Here is a 19,984-nt window from a genome sequence, read left to right as displayed (position 1 = left end):
CTTTTTTAAAATATATATATATATATATATATATATATATATATATATATATATTTTAAAATATATTTTATTGATTTTTTTTTTTTTACAGAGAGGAAGGGAGAGAGATAGAGAGTTAGAAACATCGATGAGAGAGAAACATTGATCAGCTGCCTCTTGCACATCTCCTACTGGGGATGTGCCCGCAACCCAAGTACATGCCCTTGACCGGAATCGAACCCGGGACCTTTCAGTCCCCAGGCCGATGCTCTATCCACTGAGCCAAACCGGTTTCGGCTTAAAATATATTTTATTGATTTTTTATATAGAGGAAGGGAGAGGGATAAAGAGTTAGAAACATCGATGAGAGAGAAACATCAACCAGCTGCCTCCTGCACACCCCACACTGGGGATGTGCCCGCAACCAAGGTACATGCCCTTGACTGGAATCGAACCCGGGACACTTCAGTCCGCAGGCCGACGCTCTATCCATTGAGTCAAACTGGTCAGGCTGGTTAATTCTTTATGATTGGATTGATTCCTGGAAATGGACTTGCTGAATAAAGGGGCATAAATGTTTTTAAGGTTTTTAATACAGCTTACTAAAATGCCCTCTAGAAGCTTGTATCAAATTAAATTTCTACTATGGTCTGACTAGCCACCCCATGTTTTAATCTTTCTATTAGGATAATACTGGAGATTGGTTGCTACACAGAGCAGAAAGAAATGTCTTACTACATTTATGCTGGCTTTAGGTATGAAAAAGAGAAAGAACTTAATTATAACAAGTAGCTATTTGAAAGGTAGAAATCCCATTTCTGTGCTGACTTCCCAGGCCTCTAGCTGGACTGAACAGAGCAAGCCTAGAGGTGGAAGTCTTATAGATTAAGATAAAAGCAGGTAATACAAATGGATTAAAACAAATGTGAAAATAATATGGAGAACAAACATGTTTAGAAGTTTGGGAACTCATCAAAATGACCAGGTTGTTTGCTTAACTGGATACTGTAAAAGATTCAGTTGTTTAATTTGTTACTTTTCCAATAATGAATATTAAAATATTGGCAATTGAATTCTCAATGACATAAGTGTGTATTTACAGGCAAGTGGACAGAGTATTGAGGGCATTCCACTTCTAGGGATCAACCCTAAGGAATTAAGATGTTGAAAAAGTTTTACATTTAAGTGAAGTAACAACAATACATTGGGGTCTTTGAAGGTAAGGTCTGTGTCTCATTGATCTTGGAGTCCCCATTAACTATATGAGGATATGCATGTAACAGGTAGATCATACATGTTTGCTATGTCTATAATAACTTTGTGTATAAGATTCTCACAGCTGAAACCGGTTTGGCTCAGTGGATAGAGCGTCAGCCTGCGGACTGAAAGGTCCCAGGTTCGATTCCGGTCAAGGGCATGTACCTGGGTTGCGGGCACATCCCCAGTAGGAGATGTGCGGGAGGCAGCTGATCGATGTTTCTCTCTCATCAATGTTTCTAACTATCTCTCTCCCTTCCTCTCTGTAAAAAATCAATAAAATATTTAAAAAAAAAGAAAAAGAAAAAGATTCTCACAACCCTCTATTTATGGGTGGGACTCTTGTTCCTCAAGAGAAAGATACAGTCAGACAATTCAGATGATGAAATCACTGAGAGTGTATTTCCTAGGTGAATCAAGAATGTATGGGGATTAACAATATGTCCTTTAGCTACACATAATCTAGTTACTCACAGATACCTAGGAAAGATACTTTCTAATGATATATTTACCAAAGAATCAAACTAATTTTCTACATGAGGCCACAAAATGTCATCAGATTACTCTGGAAGTACATCTCATGCTTTAAATGACTTTTCTTATATTTACTAGTAAATACTGCTAATAAAATAATAAAAGTGAATTACCCTATCAATAATTTTAAGAATTACTCCTCTCTCTACTTTTACTAAGGCTGTGAGTTAGTTACATGAATTAATCAGTTTTGCTGTCTTTTTTGATAATTAATTGGAGAACTGCCAAATCCCCAGTTATGGGTCAAGAAGGATGAATTTTTAAGTGACTAGGAGATTAGCTAAAATAGAACTAAACTCCAAAAAAAATAACATTTTCCTGCTATATCAGTAAAGCTATAAGTTAGTAGAATAATTAGGAGGCCTGTGCCTTGGATATTTGATCTAAAAAACCAACAAAAACAATACTCTTTACTTACCTGTGGTATTATAAAAATGTGTAAGTTCTTTTTGTAAGATGCACTTACCTCTGTGGATAAAAGTTTCCATTAAAGTTTAAAAATATAGATTTATAACTAGGATAGCATTTAGAGGTTCTCACCTGAGTGAAGAAGGATGGAAATGCGATATGCAAGAAAGCCAATGTAATGGTTGCTTAAAAAGTGGTTTTAAGGAATCTGAAGCAGAATCATCTATGTCATGCTGAAAGGCCCTGGGGAAATAAAAAAATTATTTCAGGGTATACAGGAAGCCTTAACTATGGAGACCATTGACAGTTTTTATTTTTACTCAGTATTCAATGTAATGATTTTTTGTATTGTGCTAGAATGGACAATGCATCCATATCATCCACTTGGGATTTATGCCAGTAGGTGAGTCAGAGGCCTCTATATAAGAATCCTTACACTTGGGAAGGTTATGACAATACCATTATCATTTAATTTTTTTAAAACTCACATTATAAAATTTGTCAAATTTGTCAAAAATAAATATTTAAAGAATAATAGTACAATGAATACCTCTTATCTCTCCCTCCTCATTTGGATCCAATAAATGGCAATATTTTGTCACATTTGCTTCATTAATGTAAAAATGTTTAGCATAAAGGTTCCTCTTTTTACTCTTTAAAGAGATTTACAAAAACTAAACAATTAATGAAAATTTATAATTAATTTTGTATTTTCTTAAAGGCCTACAGAGAGCTTGTAAATAAGAATTTAACTGTAGAATATTTGATTTTTATTTCAAAATATGAACAATTTGGCCAGACTACCTGGTCTCCAACTATCTTTGGAGAATTGACTTTAACATTTTTCTAGATTGGCCCAAATTCAACAATAAATTTTGAGGTAATACAAAAGGATTTGCTACATAAAATCTTTAGTAGATAGTCTGGTTAATAAAAAATTTATAGTAACAGGAGGCTGTATTTGCCCACATGGAGTTAAGAGCGACAATGGGACCACTTTAGAAATGGAATTGTTTGAAGTGGTACTATTTCTCTTTCTATAAAGTATAGGAGCAATAGCATCTTTTAGATAATACGTAGAATAGAATTTCATTTTGAATGCCAGTCCCTGTTTTTCGTTTCACATCCTGCTTTTTGTGCCTTTGCATTTTCTAAATTTGACTCTCTCCTATTTATCTTGTCAAGTAAAACACCTTCTAATTAAATATACTTAGACTTTTTTTATACTTTTAATATATCATCTCTTCTTTGAAAGCCATTTTCTCACTAATTTTCAAAATAGAACAAAACTCCTTAAATAGGTTTCAAAATCAGGTGGTCATATATCTACTCCATGCATTCCATTGTGTGAACTAGAGAGATAAGCAGAAGCTAGTCAGGATACCAGGATATCCTTTTCTAGGGAGTCTGGATTTTGCATCAGCAATGAGCATTCACTGAAGTGAATTGACCATTGACCATTAACATCAGAGTGACACCACCTATTTTACATTTTAGAAAAGTCACTTGAGTACAAGTGAGGAAAATAGACTAGTGACGATCAAGGTTGGAGGAAGGGAGATAATGAAGATGATACTGTGGTAGATAGGTAGAAGATGGCAAGGTCCTAAAGTTAGAAACAGAGGAGATAGTGAATAGGAGACAAATGTCAATATAAATTAAATTAATATGGTTAACAATATTCATCCCCTAATGATATGTGGTTGGAGATGGCATGAGGGAAAAGCAGAAGTGAGAAGAATTGAGGAAAAAGAAGATCTGTAAATGACTTGCAGATATTTACTTAAGTTTTAAATATGTTGAAGGAGCTGCAGACAGTTGAAGTACATTAAAAAAGAGACATACAACAGGAATTTGGATTTATTAATCTAACCTATACAAGAGACATCTGGGTTGAAGATACTGATGTAGACATCATTAGCATGACAGTGAAGCCATGGGAATGGGTGAAGTACCCAAAGAAAGAGTGTAAAATGAAAAGATGGTCAAGGAAAGAACTCAAGAACACAATGATATTTAAAAGCAGCACTCAAATGCAACCAAGAGGGAATAATCAGAGAAGTAGGCAAAGAACCAGGAGACAGTGACAATAGGGAAGCCAAAAAAAGACAAATGGTTAATAGTGTCAAAAGGTGCAGAGAGAATAAGGAAATGGAGAAACAAAAACTGGAGTTAGTGATTGGGTATGCATGGATAACCTGACCCATGCTGTTCGTTTAGCAATATGAGGGCAATTGCAGTGATGCAATTCTGTTAAAAGTCTAAATGATGAATGCATTGAGTGAATGGTAGGTGTCAAAGTGGAGACACTATGAGCACAAACTATATTTTTAGGAGGGAAAAACAGTAGTCAAGAAGGGATCCATTTTAATGCAGGAGAGATTGGGGAAGAACCAGAGTAGAAAGAATATTCTAACGTTGTGGAATGGATGTAAATGTGGCTAGGTGAAAATATTTGCTTTGCTTGGGAAAAGAGATACATTGATCACCTATCAAAGGATATCGAGGTGAGTAGGGATCAAGATCATTATTATGAATGGAGATGAGAAGTTCAAGTGCACTCATGATGGTCTGGGTTTTCTCAGAAAAGTACAGGGGCAAGGCCATCTGCTAACAAATAGTAGGATGGGGGCTAGTAGGGGGTTTGACCAAGGTAGGTGATGGAACAGGTAGCTCTTTAGAGATTGGACAAAATGGGATTTTACATTGTCAAAAGATATAAAAGGACAGCTGAGTGCTTTTCTGCCAGCAGTGTTCCAGAGTCTTGGGTAGAGAGGCCAAGAAGGAGAGGTGCAGAGCAGGAACATGCAATAGCCAGGGGGCTCGAAAAAAGGAGGGACCTGGTATAAAATGAGAGGAGATGCAGCAAAGGGTGGGGAAAGAAAGGGAGTCTCAAAGCAGTGACAGACTGGGGGGAAGCATGGGACAAAAGAGAAGGGGCTTGGTGTGAAAGAGCAGGAGGAACTGGAGACAGCAGGATCATAGCCTCTGCCTACTTTGCCTACCTCTTTGAGCTCTTTGCACAAATTACCATGTGTCCAGTTATTTGGAGCCACTCTATTTCTCTAAGAATAAATACCTTTTCTAGAATGTGCTCTCTGTCATGTTCAGCTAGCCACTGAAGATCATTTAAAGGCATGCAGGAACTCTGGAGCCAGACAGCCTGGGTTTGCACCATGAGTGTGCTTTTTATTAGATGTGTAATGTTGTTTTTCAATTTATTTCACTTCAGTTTTCTCATTTGTAAAATGGGGATAATAATAACAGTCACCTCAGTGTGATGATTCAGATAATGCATATAATGGACTTAGCCAAGTGCCAAGTGCGTTGTATATAATAAGGACTCAATGTATGTAAGGTATTATTGGTATAATGACAGTTGTAAATACTCCTTATGGTCTATGACCATCTCAAAACTGATGTGAAATTGCTAAAAGTCTAAACGGTTGCCTAGTTACAGTTTTATCCTCAAGTTTAGAAAAATAATGGAGGATCTAATAATAACGGAATGGTTATTGGTGCCAAATTTTCTTAGACTACAAACCACTGGCAATCTAATACTTCTCAGAACATTTCTGCCAGTACCTAACCTCTTTTACTTCACTGATGGTTTCTCAGTTGTACTGGTAATAGTAAGATTATTTGGCTATAAGAAATGTAATGGCAGATGTTTATAGTCTCAGAGGGGGTGGGATCTGTATGAGCATTTAATTCCACAGCAAGATCCCAAATTAGTTTCATTATTCTGGAGAGTATAACAGGGTGGAAATTGGCCCACAAGCCTCAATGGGAGAATGAAATGATGAGCTAGCTATTAGATAACCTCTAATGATATTCGCGTATGCAGTTAAAAGAGAGGATACTCTAAATAATTCATAGTGAAGAGTAAAATACAATTGTCTGAGCTATGGAAGTGTATTTTTCACCAGACATAAAAGAATTTTGACATAGCAAACTTAAATACTCCTTTAAAAATAAGTAATTGTCTGCTGGTTGAAGCAGACTACATGTACTCACATTCCCAAATTAGCATATTGTAAAGATGGCTTTGTTAAGGTAGTAGAATGAATATGGGACATTCTTTGCCTTTGCCCTTTTCCCAACATCAACTAACCCAGGCCCCTTCTCTCCCGTTAATATCATACTGCCTCTGGCCTCATCACACCTTACCAGTTGAGCACTCTCCCCCAGTTGCAGCCTCCTGGTCCTCAGATCTACAATTATGCTATCTTCCTTCCTTTTTTGCATTAATAAATTGATTTATTCCTTGGGCTTATGCAGCCAGCTGCTAGAATGAAATAAATCCAATGCACATAAAAAGTGAGAACAAGCTGGCTGGGTTTTACGCTTCTCTTATGCCCACCTGCTTTTGGCTGCCCTCCCAGTAGAATTGTGTCTCAATATATAATGTTAATGAAATAAACCTCCAACATGGAAACAAGGCAGCCCAAGGGTCAGGTCAGATGTCTTGTATCATCTGTGCCTACCACAGTGCCTGAGCCATTAGAGGCGCTCAGTAAATAAAAATATCAAGAAGTAGAACTGGTTTGAAACTAAACTATTGAGAAAGCCCTGGAATACTTGAGATAACTGAGGCCATGGAGCCTTTCTGATTGCCTTAAAATCACAAGCAACTAATCACGAATATGTAGAGACAGCCAAATTCAATCTACTTTACCATTTTAGACATAATATTAAGTCACTGCTTTGCTTTCATAAACCAGTGTTACCCTTGGGACTGTAAGTAGTTGCCTAAATTTCATTAAGTGGGAGAAATAAAGATACACTTGAAGTAAAACACGGTTCCCCATATTTCTTTTGTCCCCTTGGCTTATGTTTCTCATGATGAAAATAACTCTTCGAGGTTAGAAAATGATGAATGAATTAAAGTTAGAAAATGACTAGCACAATGCTTGGCCTATAGTCTACCATAGTAAAGGTCAACCATAGTAATTACTGGTTAAATAAAAAAAGAAATATGAATAAAAGGTATTGTCAGACCCTGCTTTGCAGGAAGGAGGATGAATTTGGGGGCCATCTGTGAAGAGCAGTCTTGGGTGGTACACAGCCAAGGGGCAGGTTGAGAAGAGAACATATGGTAGAGAGATAGAATAAGACTTGATCCCTGAGAACAGAGCGGAAACCAGCTAGTCAAAGATTCAGAACAAAGGCCTTCTCAAAAGTTAATTACTAGCCTTTTACCAGTGTTTTTACCTTATTAGGACCATACATAAAGCTGTTTGATTTCAGTGGTGTGGGTTTTTAAAATAGTAATATTCCCTTAAAATAATGTTTAGAGGGAATGGGAACAAAGGGAGTCAGTCATTTAATCTTAAACAAAATAGCAAAGACAAGAAACTTCACTTTCTGGATTATTTTGCATCCTGCAGACATCATTTTTTTTCTACATTCTAAGTATTTGTTATTTTTATTTCCATTCAGTCTTTATTCACTTTTAACAGCTTATTGAGTGATATAATTCACATACCACGAAATCTGCCCATTTTAAGTGTACAATAAAATGGGTTCTAATATATTTAACCTTCACCTCTATCTAATTTTAGAACATTTTGATTAGCCTCAAAAGAAACCCCAGCACCCATTAGCAGGTACTAACCATTCTCCCTTTTCCCCCTAAGCAACCGCTAATCTACTTTCTGTTTCTATGGATTTGCCTATTCTGGACATTTCTAGTAAATTTGTGTGCTCTAATGTCTGGTTTTCTTCACTTAGCATGTTTTTGATTTCACCTCTGTTGTAATATCTATCAGTACTCTATTTCTTTTTATTGCTGAATAATATTCTCCTACATGGATATGCCACATTTTGTTTATCCATTCATCAGTTGACGGGCATTTGGGTTCGCTCCACTTTGTTCTATTATGAAAAATGTTGCTGTGAACATTTGTGTGCAAATCTTTGTGTAAACATATGTTTTTATTTATTTCGGGTATAAACCTATAGTAAAATTGCTGAGTCGTATGACCAAATACTCAGCATTTTACTTATGCATATTCTATGCTTTCTATTTTCAGGAAGTACCTAACTGTTTTCCAAAGATTTCCAGACATTCTGGAGGTGTAAAAAACAAAGTTTTAGACCAATATATTTTGTTTTGTGAGGGACTGTGAAATAGTTTTTAAAAATAAATAACAGTCCAGCCAGCATTGCTCAGTGGTTGAGCGTTGACCTGTGAACCAGGAGGTCATGATTCGATTCCCTGTCAGGGCACATGCCCAGGTTGTGGGCTCGATCCCCAGTGTGGGGTGTGCAGAAGGCAGCTGGTCTATGATTCTCATCATTGATGTTTCTATCTCTCTCTCCCTTTCCCTTCCTCTCTGAAATCAATAAAAATATATTTAAAAATAAATAAATAAATAAATAAAAGCCTAAGAAGAACATAGCTTCAAAAGATCTGGCATGAGTTTGAAACTAGACACACAACATTGGGATATCTTGGAATTTAGTCATTCAAAAGCCATATGAGTGACACCAAGTGAACTCTAAGACAGTTCTGCTGCTTTTGGCTTAGTGATCTCCATTCTGACCTAGTTGTGATGACTTCGGCCTTTGCTTGGTACATTGTATATTCTTTCATGTTATTAAATGTTAAAACATTGGAGACAGTATACCTTCAAAAAGTTTCCACTTATAAGAGTTTTTATATGACACATCAAAATATTTTTATCATTAAAACTTATCAGACTTCCTGAAATTATTAAAGACAGGTTATTTCCTCTTTTGCAGCATTGTATTCCTTGTGTTTAATCACAGGGGCGAGGGAGGCAACAACATTAATTGAGTTGAAACTAAATGATAAAATTCTAAGAATTAATTTGTTAATTTGTTATGTACAAATTACAACTAGCATTCTATGCAGGCACAATGTGATACGAAACCATTGTCTGAATGTATGCATGAATGCACATTGACTACCCTTCTGAATGTGTAGTTTAACGCCTTTATGAAAGAACTACGAGTGATAAGCACTTTAGAAAATACATGGTGAATATTTTATGTTTCAGCAGGTCTCTTTCCCTAGAGCCACGGTTGGCAAACTGCGGCTTGCGAGCCACATGCGGCTCTTTGGCCCCTTGAGTGTGGCTCTTCCTAAGCCTTAGGAGTACCCTAATTAAGTTAATAACAATGTTCCTACCTATATAGTTTAAGTTTAAAAAATCTGGCTCTCAAAAGAAATTTCAATCGTTGTACTGCTGATATTTGGCTCTGTTGACTAATGAGTTTACCGACCACTGATCTAGACGAGTCTCAACTGGGCTGACTGGGCACTTCCAGTCTCTGCCACATATCTGTTCCATGCCAGAAGGCTACCTCAGGAATATCCTCATGGAGATGACAGAAACACAAGGAAGAGCAAGGCCTCTCGAGTTGTAGACTTAGAAGCACCATACTTGCACTTCTGCTTCATTCTATTACCCAAAGCCAGGCACATGGACAAGTCCAGAGACAGAGGCAGAGGACACTTCAAAGTTAAATGCCCAAAGGGGTGGATGCAGAGAGGGTGAAAGATCATTCAACCCATCAGCAAAATCTATCCATTCTACCTTAGAAATACTTTCCACACCTGTCCAATACTCCTTCTATCTTATTGCTACCACCACTTCAGTTCACCCTGATCTCTCTTACCTATCACCACCTGACTGCTCTGTCCAAATCTTTCTTGTCCATTCCACCTCAGACCATTCTCAATGCAGCAACGAGAATAAACCATTTGCCAAATGGTTTCCTATTGTTCTCAGGATAAAGGTGGAAATCCTGACTAAGGCCTGAATTGTTTTCAATTTTCAATTGAGGAGTTATTTTAAAGCAAATAGGTGAACCTGGTGAAAGGGAGAAAGAGAGTGAAGAGGGAGTGTGGGAAAAAGAGGCTTTGTAATGACTTCCATGTGAGGACAGCCTGGGACCCCTTTCTCCAACCTCATCTCCTTCCATCCTTTCTTTCACTTTATGGTTGGAACACATCATAATTCCCCAACTTGTACACTATTTCAAGCCTCTGGGGTCTTACTTGGACTGCTCTGTGTCCAAGTAGAGAAGTAGAGTTCTTTATTCTTCCTTTTGGTATGGCTTGAAAACCCTCTGCCTTATGCCCTAAAAAAAAAAGGAGAGGAGAAGAGCGCAGATTGGTTTGGCTCAGGGGATAGAGCGTTGGCCTGTGGACTGAAGGTGAAGGGCCTGAGGTTCGATGAGAGAGAGAGCGAGCGAGCGTTTTTTGGACAGAAGGAGGGAGAGAGTTTATATAGTTTAAGTTTTAAAAATTTGGCTCTCAAGAGAAATTTCAATCGTTGTACTGTTGATATTTGGCTCTGTTGACTAATGAGTTTGCCGACCACTGCCCTAGAGGGCAAACCTAAAGTGTTCCTTTTACAACATTATAAAAGAAATCTACGAAGGAGGGTAAAAAAGAACAAACATTTTTGCAAACAGGTTTCATTCTTCCTGAAAAGATTTTAAAATCATATATTCCTGACCTGGGATTTAGTGGTCGTATACTAAACTCAGAAAGGAAAATACATTCAATTTATCTGTCAGAACTGCTCGGAATAAAGGCAGTCACCCTCTAAAAAGGCATATTACATAGAACCGTGGTGGCAAACCGCAGCTCGCAAGCCACATGCGGGCGCGCACATACAGTGCAATTGAAACTTCATGGCCCATGCGCAGAAGTCAGTATTTTGTGGAAGAGCCGGTATTTTGTGGAAGAGCCGCACTCAAGGGGCCAAAGAGCCGCATGTGGCTCACGAGCCGCGGTTTGCCGAGCCGCAGTTTGCCAACCGCTGAATAGAGTGAAAACGTTAGGTATAGTTTATAAAAAAAGTCAATACTATCAACATCTTATTGTTACTTTTCACCACTTCCTCAAAGCATGTAGTTTAATTTTTTAATGTGAGGTGGAAATATAGTTTTTTCTAAAATAGTTATAACAACTTCATATCTTGTCTATGAAGGGAAGCTAAGTAAGTCAATAGGGTTCTTGTAATGTCTGTACATTTTTTTCCTAATTGGTGAGAACATGCTGTCCTGTAGATTTATTTGCCAAGACAAAATCAAAATATATTTTAAAGATTGGATTTATAATCTTGGAAGACAAACATAAAATTTAAACCAACATGACTGTATAAAATTTGAGAAAATTTTTATAAAGTGAGATTAAAAAGGACTTAAAGTATATCTAGATTTTTGTTCATACTTCAAAGCAACATAGCTATCTGTTTTCTAAAGAAAAACCAGAGGCAGTAGATGGTGTAAAATGTCCTATAATACTGGTTGAAATTAGCAATTTAAATTTGTTGAATGAGGTTATAGTGCAATATCTAATGCACAAATCACAGAGATTTGAGTACTTGCATAGTTGTTTAAAAATGTATTAAAAGGCTATAGGTTAACAATAATAAATGTACATTACATTATTATTATTAAAATATGCAATCTTTGATAATAATTTATTTGTTTTACAAATGCATTGGGGATTAAAATTTTTCTATTCATCTGTGACTAACCATGAAATTCAATATTGCTCACCATGACCAATCCATGAAATTTGTCAACTTTGTTCCTGATTTTCACAGGGCCTTCCCCTTAGATGAAATGACCCATTTAACTAAGAACACAACGATTTTTTCATATGGTAAATCAGTTTAGTTTACCAAGATTTACTATGGATTTCAGACCTTGAGTTTTTATGATTATGAACCATTATATATTTAATCCCAAATGTCTAATAGTTTATCTCACTGTTTCTCCCCCTTTCTAAAAGAATTCTCTATTTCTAAAATTAATTTTCAATGCCAGAAGGAACAATCTATAAACAATGGGTTAGTTGAAAGTCAAACAGCAGGTGAAAATTATGGGAAATTGAAATCCAAGTTATTTACTCAGAAATTCTAACAACAACAACAAAAAAAACCTCAAAATTTTCTGAAAACCACGATTCATATATTGCCCTTATCGGAGTGCTAAGAAAGGAATATTTTACCTAGTTTATCCTAAAAAACAGAAATACTGTATGTCTAACTTTTTACTATCCAAGAAATAAAATATGAAATTATCTAGTTTTTCAAGGTAAAGTGACTATGTTGGAGGAGGGTTTAAACAAAATTATATTACTATATTAGAAAATCTACTTCAAACTTTTCTCTATTACAAATTTGAATAAAATAAATCAGAAAAGTAGTTCAGAAATTTTAATTTCCCTAAATATTACTTATTTAGCTAAGTAAAATACATCAACATTATTAAAAAGTAATTGCTTAGTCCTATTCCAACTTGCCATTACTAGCTCAGACACTAGAGCCTAATATTAAAAGTGAAAATCTATGGTAGATTAACTGACATTGTGGAACTATGAAGTCTCTTCCAGATTTGGGCATATTTTAGAACAAATTTTTAATGTTAAATTTTTATTAGAGCAAATCAATCTATATAAAATTAAAAGCTAAAAATATTTTTTAAAAAGCCATTAGATATAATTTTATTTTTTTGTAGAGTTTCAAGCTATGACTGAAATAACCAACTCATTAATATAATTTGATCATTTAAATAACTCAAAGAGTAAAGATTAAAATGGTCCTGACTGTATTGGAGCCTTATCAACTGAATGAAATTTACCAATAGAGACATAACACAGTATTCAGACTAACTTGCTTTGAGAATGAAGAAATCCCTGTTGGTTAGTGTTAGTTTTGTACAACAGCCCAATTCACAATATAAAAAACATACTTCAAAAAATTTATACTTACTACTTACACAATTCAGTAAGTAGAATGAAAATAACTGTTAAATCCCATTATTTTCTATATTGTAATAGCTAAAAAGAAAATATATTTGATACTTACTGATATAAGTCAGTTAATGGTGAAGTCAAAATGACTAATGTTGTCAACAGATTATTACAATGGGTATAAATTTTAAAAATTTTATCATCTATATATTCATGAGGATTCAAAAGTTTCTGTACAGATGTGCAAACTGACCATAACATGTTCTCAGTGCACATTAAAATTGTTGTGACATCAAGTCTATTAGGAAGAAAAAGAAGAAAATTACGTTAAAAAAAAGTACCTTTCTACTTGGTATATATACTATCTTATATTTCTTGTATTAAATATATATAAGAATATAAATATTTGTTCAGATATTAGATCTTTGGAGATTAAAGACAGAAGGCATCAAAACTAGGTTATGTTTCCATAATACCATTATATTTAGGGATTGTGAGGTCTATAATAGTGAAGAGTTTTAGGGGTGCTTTTAAAAAATATATGTTTTTATTTTGCATTATCAGGATTCTATTCAAGAAGTTCAGGAAAATTTCATTGAAATTACATTCAGTAAAAGAAAAGTCAGATTAAAAGAAAATTTGCTATTACATATATATATATGTATTAGTATCTACACTAATAAAAGAGAAACATGCAAATTGGTATCACTCTGCTATACCCACCAGCCAATCAGGATGAGTATGCAAATTAACCAAACAAAGATGGGGGTTAATTTGCATATGCAGGCATGGAGCGAAGACTGAAGACAACTAAAGACTGAAGACAACTGAAGATTGAAGAGGCTTGGCTTCTCCACTGGAGCGGAGAAGCCAAGCTGTGGCCGGACCAAAGGCCTGGGTCCTGGGTCCCGGAGGAAAACCAGTGCCAGCAGCCAGGAAATGAAGGCCTATTGCGCAAATCTTTGTGCAATGGGCCTCTAGTATATATATATAAAACAGGAAAAAATTTGATAGTAGAACAATTCTCCTCATCTAAATAGAAGTTGTCAAAAAAAAGTTACATGGGTGGGTCACATGTTTTCCAAGTACATGGGAGATGAGAAAGAAATGACACCAGAAGCACTAATGTAGTGTCAGAAATTTCCAATAATACATAAATTTGGGGCAAATATGCTATATCATTTCTTTGTTTCTATCTTTGTTGAGTTTTAATAGGGACACAAAGATCTGTTTAAATATTATTTTGGTGTACAACTTAATTTTACAGACCTCATTTAATTTCTTCATTTTTCTTTTATATTCAGTGTTGAAGAAATATACATTCTATATAATAAAAGGCTAATTTGCAAATTGTCCCCTTGGGAGTTCCACATACCAGGAGTTCGGCCACTCACTATGATGTGTGCTGACCACCAGGGGGTGGCGTAGAAGGAAGGAAGACCCCGGCTGGCAGCCGGGGGAAGGAAAGCCCTGATTGGCCTTGATCACCAGCCAGGACTAGGGACCCTACCCATGCTTGAATTTCATGCACTGGGCTTCTAGTATATTAATAATATATCACATATTATATATAAACTAGAGGCCTGGTGCACAAAAATTTGTGCACTCGTGGCGGGGGGCGGGGTCCCTCAGCCTGGCCTGTGCCCTCTTGCAGTCTGGGACCCCTTGAGGGATGACAACCTGCAGGTTTAGGCCCGCTCCCTGGGGAATTGGGCCTAAGCTGGCAGTCAGACATCACTCTGGCAGCCCAGGAGCCCTCGGGGGATGTCCACTTGCCAGTGGGGAGCAGGCCTAAGCTGTAGTCGGACAACCTTAGTGCTGCTGAGGAAGTGGGAGAGGCTCCTACCACCACCGCTGTACTGGCAGCCATCAGCCTGGCTTGTGGCTGAGCAGAGCTCCCTCTGTGGCAGCGCACTGACCACCAGGAGGCAGCTCCTGCATTGAGCGTCTGCCCCCTGGTGGTCAGTGTGTGTCATAGTGACCAGTTATTCCCAGTCTTTCTGCTGTTAGGGTTAGTTTGTATATTACCCTTTTATTATATAGGATAGAGGCCTGGTGCACGGGTGGGGGCTGGCTGGTTTGCCCTGAAGAGTGTCCCACTTCAGGTTGGAGGTCCCGCTGGGGTGCCTGGCCAGCCTGGGTGAGGGGCTGATGGGTGTTTGCAGGCTGGCCACACCCCTTTTAGGGTGGGGTGGGGGTGCCCACTGGGGTGTCTGGCAAGTCTGGGTGAGGGGCTGAGGGCCGTTTTCAGGCTGGCCAAGCCCCCACCGCAACGGAAGCTCCCACCCTCTCCTTTTTTTCTTTTTTTGTTTTATTCTGGGATTTATTTACCTTCTAGTGGGGCTCAGAGCCGGCCAGGAAGCTTGGCTTCCTCCATCACTGGAGCAACCAAGTCTCCTGCTCGTTTCAGCTGCATGGCTGCCAGCCCCCATCTTGGTTGGGTTAATTTGCATATAGTCGCTCTGACTGGCTGGTGGGTGTGGCTTAAGGCATAGCGAAGGTATGGTCAATTTGCATGTTTGTCTTTTATTGGTGTAAATCATAAATATGGTTGTGGTATTTGACAGTTGGAGGCTACTGGAATACTAAGCACATCAATAATCACCTTTAGGAAGGTTTGTGTTTGCATCCATTTACTCTACTTGCTAATTAAGTAATTTCAAATCTAAAATATATGCATACATACAAATAAATATATTTAGCCCTGGCCGGTTTGGCTCAGTGGATAGAGCGTCAGTCTACAGACTGAAAGGTCCCAGGTTCGATTCTGATCAGGGGCATGTACCTTGGTTGCGGACACATCCCCAGTGGGGGGTGTGCAGGAGGCAGCTGATCAATGTTTTTCTCTCATCGATATTTCTAACTCTCTATCCCTCTCCCTTCCTCTCTGTAAAAAAATCAATAAAATATATTTAAAAAAAAAATAAATAAATAAATTTATTTTATGTAGAAAAATTAGAAGAAATCACTCTAGTTCTGCATGGCATTATTATGTAACCACCCAGAAAATAAAAACCAAAAGTCTCTATAGTACAATTATTTAATTAAATATGCTACCTATTTCGTGAGTTAATAGTAAACATCTTATAATGACTTGTCACCTCATAGTCAAACGTGATTTATTCTACATAAGGAAAAAGAATGAAGGTATTCTTTGCTCTCAAAAGGAATTTTCCATCTATTCTTTGGAGTTCATTAAAAAAAAAGCTTGGTCAGTAATTCAAAACAGCCTGTGCGAAATACCATATTTATGAAACATTGTAGCAGGACCTACATGCCCTTCAAATGCAGTCTGCTTTACAAGCACATGATCAGAAAATGATTCCTACTGCCAAATAAAAGAAAAAGCCTCCTAGGTCTGCAGGTTCCTCCTAAAATATCTGTATGTACCTATACCTATACTTAAAAGGCAGGTCTTTATCACATTAGTCGGAATATTTATAAAACAAAGCCTTCTGTTCATATAGACTTGTTGTCATGTAAGCACATTTTTGTAATATTCATTGCATAGATAACTTGTGGCATTGGACTATAATTCAGTCTTTAATTTAATATCCAGTGACTCTGTCTCCTATATTCTGTGATTTCACTTATTGTTGAACTGGCTTTTAGTTACACATAATGAAAAGGAAGAAACAAAATAAAGGAAAGAAGGAAAGAAGTAATTAGAATATGTTAAGGAGAAAAATGACAAAGGAGTTTCCTTAATGAAGACACACTACTTAAAGGCTTTAAAAAATAAAAACCCTAAGAACTAAAATCCCCTGGTGGCTTAGAACCTCAGTCAAATCCACTGCTCTATCACAACACTGCTTTTTTTCTCCATTTTAGTGCCTTAATATTCTCATCTATTTATTAACCTTCTTATAAATGAAGGTTAAAAAATAAAGATATATATCGAGATATATCTTCAATCATTTTTTAGAAACAAGTGGTTTCTACACATGATTTTAAGAAGAAAAAAGAGCAAAATGATTTGACTCAAGTTCCATATTTCCTCTTAAATATCTCAAGATAATTGAATATGATTTCCTTTCAGATGTTAGAAACATGTCAAGTATACAAGGAATCATGTCCTGAGATTCAGAATTACATTCTACTTTATAGTAAATGGTGAAAAGGTTTTCTTGAAAGGCAATGGTTTTCACAGTGCCAGGTACCTTATCTGCGGAGTTCTCTTGTAGCTGGGACAGGCCCGAGCATATCTGGAGGCCAGTAGACCCAAAGACTTCTCCAGAACTTCTGTTAGAATCTTCTGGGCTAACTTGGGGGGTAGAATGGTCCAGAGATCATGACGGAGAGCCCAGAAGAAATAATGCCACATCTGGAGTGAGAAGGAGCATCTTTCCCCCTGGCAAAAACAACACACATTAAACAATGGAATCACATCTTCCAAAATGTCAGTTTGCTTTCTATGAACCTAATTAGTTCAGGCTGAAAGGAAATAGCTGGAGAGTTTGACACACTAGATGACCAAGAAAGATTTTTGACAAGATGTAAAACATCCTTACTGACAAAGGAACATGTGTTTTATTTCAATCACAAGACTAGATATTCTCATGAAAATCCAGCCTGCAAGCGTTTCACCTAGCATATCCTCGATTTACCTACCCCGGGCCTGCAGTTTAAAATTTGCTTCTATGCAATAGGCTTTATAGTTGCTAAACATGTCGTGCTAGTTGAAGATAGTGGGCTGATTCTTCCATAATTAAAATTTAATTATTTAAATGAAGTATTAGCATCATTGAGATCATTTTACAAATGTTTCAGATTTCACATTTTAATGAAATGAACAGGAGCAAAAATTAACTTACATACTGTATACTTATCAACATGCATGAAACCAAGGGGATGGGTAACTATTGAAGATTATTACATTAGGCTCCTTTATTCATGGTGTTTTAATAACAGTACTAGAAACAAATACTATAACAGTCTGATTTTACTCTTTTTTTTTTTTTTTTTTTTTTTTTTTGTAAAGCCTAGGCAGATCTCATTATTTCTTAGTATTTTTACAGCACTTTATACTTCCAAGGGGCCAGAGTCTCATTGCCTTCCATCCCCTTATAGATCTCTGGTGTGACAAACCTTCCCTGACCACAGAGGGAGACCCAACAGTGGCCGTGGCCAAGGGGAACAGGCAGAAATGAGAAGATAGCCTCAAGTGACTTACAAGCATTAATTAGTTAACTTGCTCGTAGGGAGGTTTGCTAGTAGTTTGACCTCATTTTCTTTCAAAACAGATCAAAAGATTGTTTGAAATAGAAAAAGAGTAGAACGCATTCTTCAAACATTATACTGATTATGTTACTATATCAAAAGTTAAGCTAGTAAGACTTCCCATTTTATCTCTAAGCAATCCTCTTTGACTTAAAGTTTGTCTTACCCACTGCTTATATTTCTCAAACAATTGTCATCTAAAAAAATCTGTTCTCATATACCAACAGGGGACAGTTTCTTAGGCATATGGTACTATTAGTGTTTTCCTTACAAATTATTCTTCTGGTAATTTCTTTGATTACTAAAATCTTTTATAATCACTGCATAATAATAATGTATAGTTATTATTTACTGACTTTCAAATGGAGTTTATAAATGAGTAGAACTGTTATCCTTAAGTGGGAAATGGGCATCAAATGTCAAAGAATCAAATTCAAACTGGGGGGAGGGTTGGAGGCGGGGGGGGGGGGGACTTTGACCACTGGCTTCTGACTTTCTGACTAGCTGTGTATCAAAACTATTAAGAAAAAAAATTACAAAATTAATGAGAAGTAACAAAATTATAGTTCCTTATGCTTTCTTTGTTGTGTTCTGCAATAAAGAATGTGTTTTAAAATTTCTAAAGTAAGAACAAAGTTTTACAGCTAGATTTTCTTATACTTGTGGTGTAGTATGTTAATTAAAGCAAAACTGACCTCAGCTGATATCTGAATAGTTTACACTAACATTTTTCATGGCAATAGATAGGTAGATGTTTATAATAATGTGGCCAACATGATTTTTCTTTTTTCAAAATATAAAAAAATGTCCTTAATAGCTACCTTTAAGCAATAAATGAGAAAAATTAAAATAACTTCAGGTACACAGATTTCTTCTCCTAAAAGTGAAAAACACTAATTTTTAAGACTTTTTAAAACATAAATGTCAACTTTACATTTCAAACTGGTCATCATTCATACAATTCTCTTCAAAATGTGTATAACTTCAATGTATGCAAGGGTTTTCATTAAACTAAATGTTATTCATTTATTTTCCTGACCTGTTTCTCTATTTATTGTCATTTCAAAAGTATTCTGCTAGTAAACATCTGTTATTTTTGTAGGCCCACTACAATGTAAACAGATGTGAGCTTTTATTTACATTATATATCAGGAAACAAGCAGCTGGGCTTTATTATATAAGCCACTCAATATTATCTTTGAACAGACAATTCTTTATTCTTTGACTGTTGGAAAACACAAGTTGCTAAAATTGAGCAGATGTCAACTATACTAAATGCTCAGTTTTAAACATGTAATCTGAACACCCACTGTGCCATCTGACCAGCACCTCATCAGAAAGATACCGAACTCGTTGACTCTCTCAACCTGACAGCTTAGAAAATGGAAATAATGTGTCTAGGCCTCACTTGATTTCACAAAACATGAGCAAATATTGTTTCATATCTTGTAAATTACTTCACTCTTTCTTTACTACACGCTTGCACATGGCAATAGGTTCCCTTGCGATCTCTATCCTACTCTTTGCCTTGAGTCTGGCAGATTTCATCTCCTTTCCTCCCAAAGCAGCCTTGCCAAAAACTAGTCCTGTTTCACAAATCAGATGGAATAATGGGGAGAGGAGGAGAAGGGGGTGCAGTAAATGGGATAAAACCATGTCAGGTACTCCATTATCAAAACAGTTTAAAATCTGTACTATTTTTAGAAGGTTCTTATTTTTGGTAAATAGAAAAGCAGTGTCACTTTATTTTTCTGAGCAGAAATAACAACCACTCTGCAATTAAACTGTAACTACTGACCATGTAAGTATATGGAAGCGACAGTACCATGTAATCACAGGGTAACT

At 36.4% G+C, this 19,984-nt stretch overlaps 1 protein-coding gene across 3 annotated transcripts in view; it reads right to left on the bottom strand.

Annotated features, from left to right (window-relative positions):
* Positions 1 to 19,984, bottom strand: part of KIAA0825 (KIAA0825 ortholog) — a 367,814-nt gene that overhangs the window by 235,259 nt on the left and 112,571 nt on the right. For 2 of the 3 annotated variants that reach the window (XM_059694100.1, XM_059694101.1), the window contains exons 11-13: positions 17,080 to 17,270; positions 13,035 to 13,217; positions 2,311 to 2,421 (exon numbers count right to left, since the gene is read on the bottom strand). In XM_059694100.1, the coding sequence (XP_059550083.1) occupies positions 2,311 to 2,421; positions 13,035 to 13,217; positions 17,080 to 17,270 (485 nt within the window). The remainder of the gene's footprint in view (positions 1 to 2,310; positions 2,422 to 13,034; positions 13,218 to 17,079; positions 17,271 to 19,984) is intronic. The other variant, XM_059694103.1, reaches the window with a different exon arrangement.

The sequence above is a fragment of the Myotis daubentonii genome, chromosome 4 (assembly GCF_963259705.1).
Source record: "Myotis daubentonii chromosome 4, mMyoDau2.1, whole genome shotgun sequence".
In the NCBI taxonomy this organism is placed as follows: domain Eukaryota; kingdom Metazoa; phylum Chordata; class Mammalia; order Chiroptera; family Vespertilionidae; genus Myotis; species Myotis daubentonii.
This window is presented reverse-complemented; position numbering and strand designations above follow the sequence as displayed.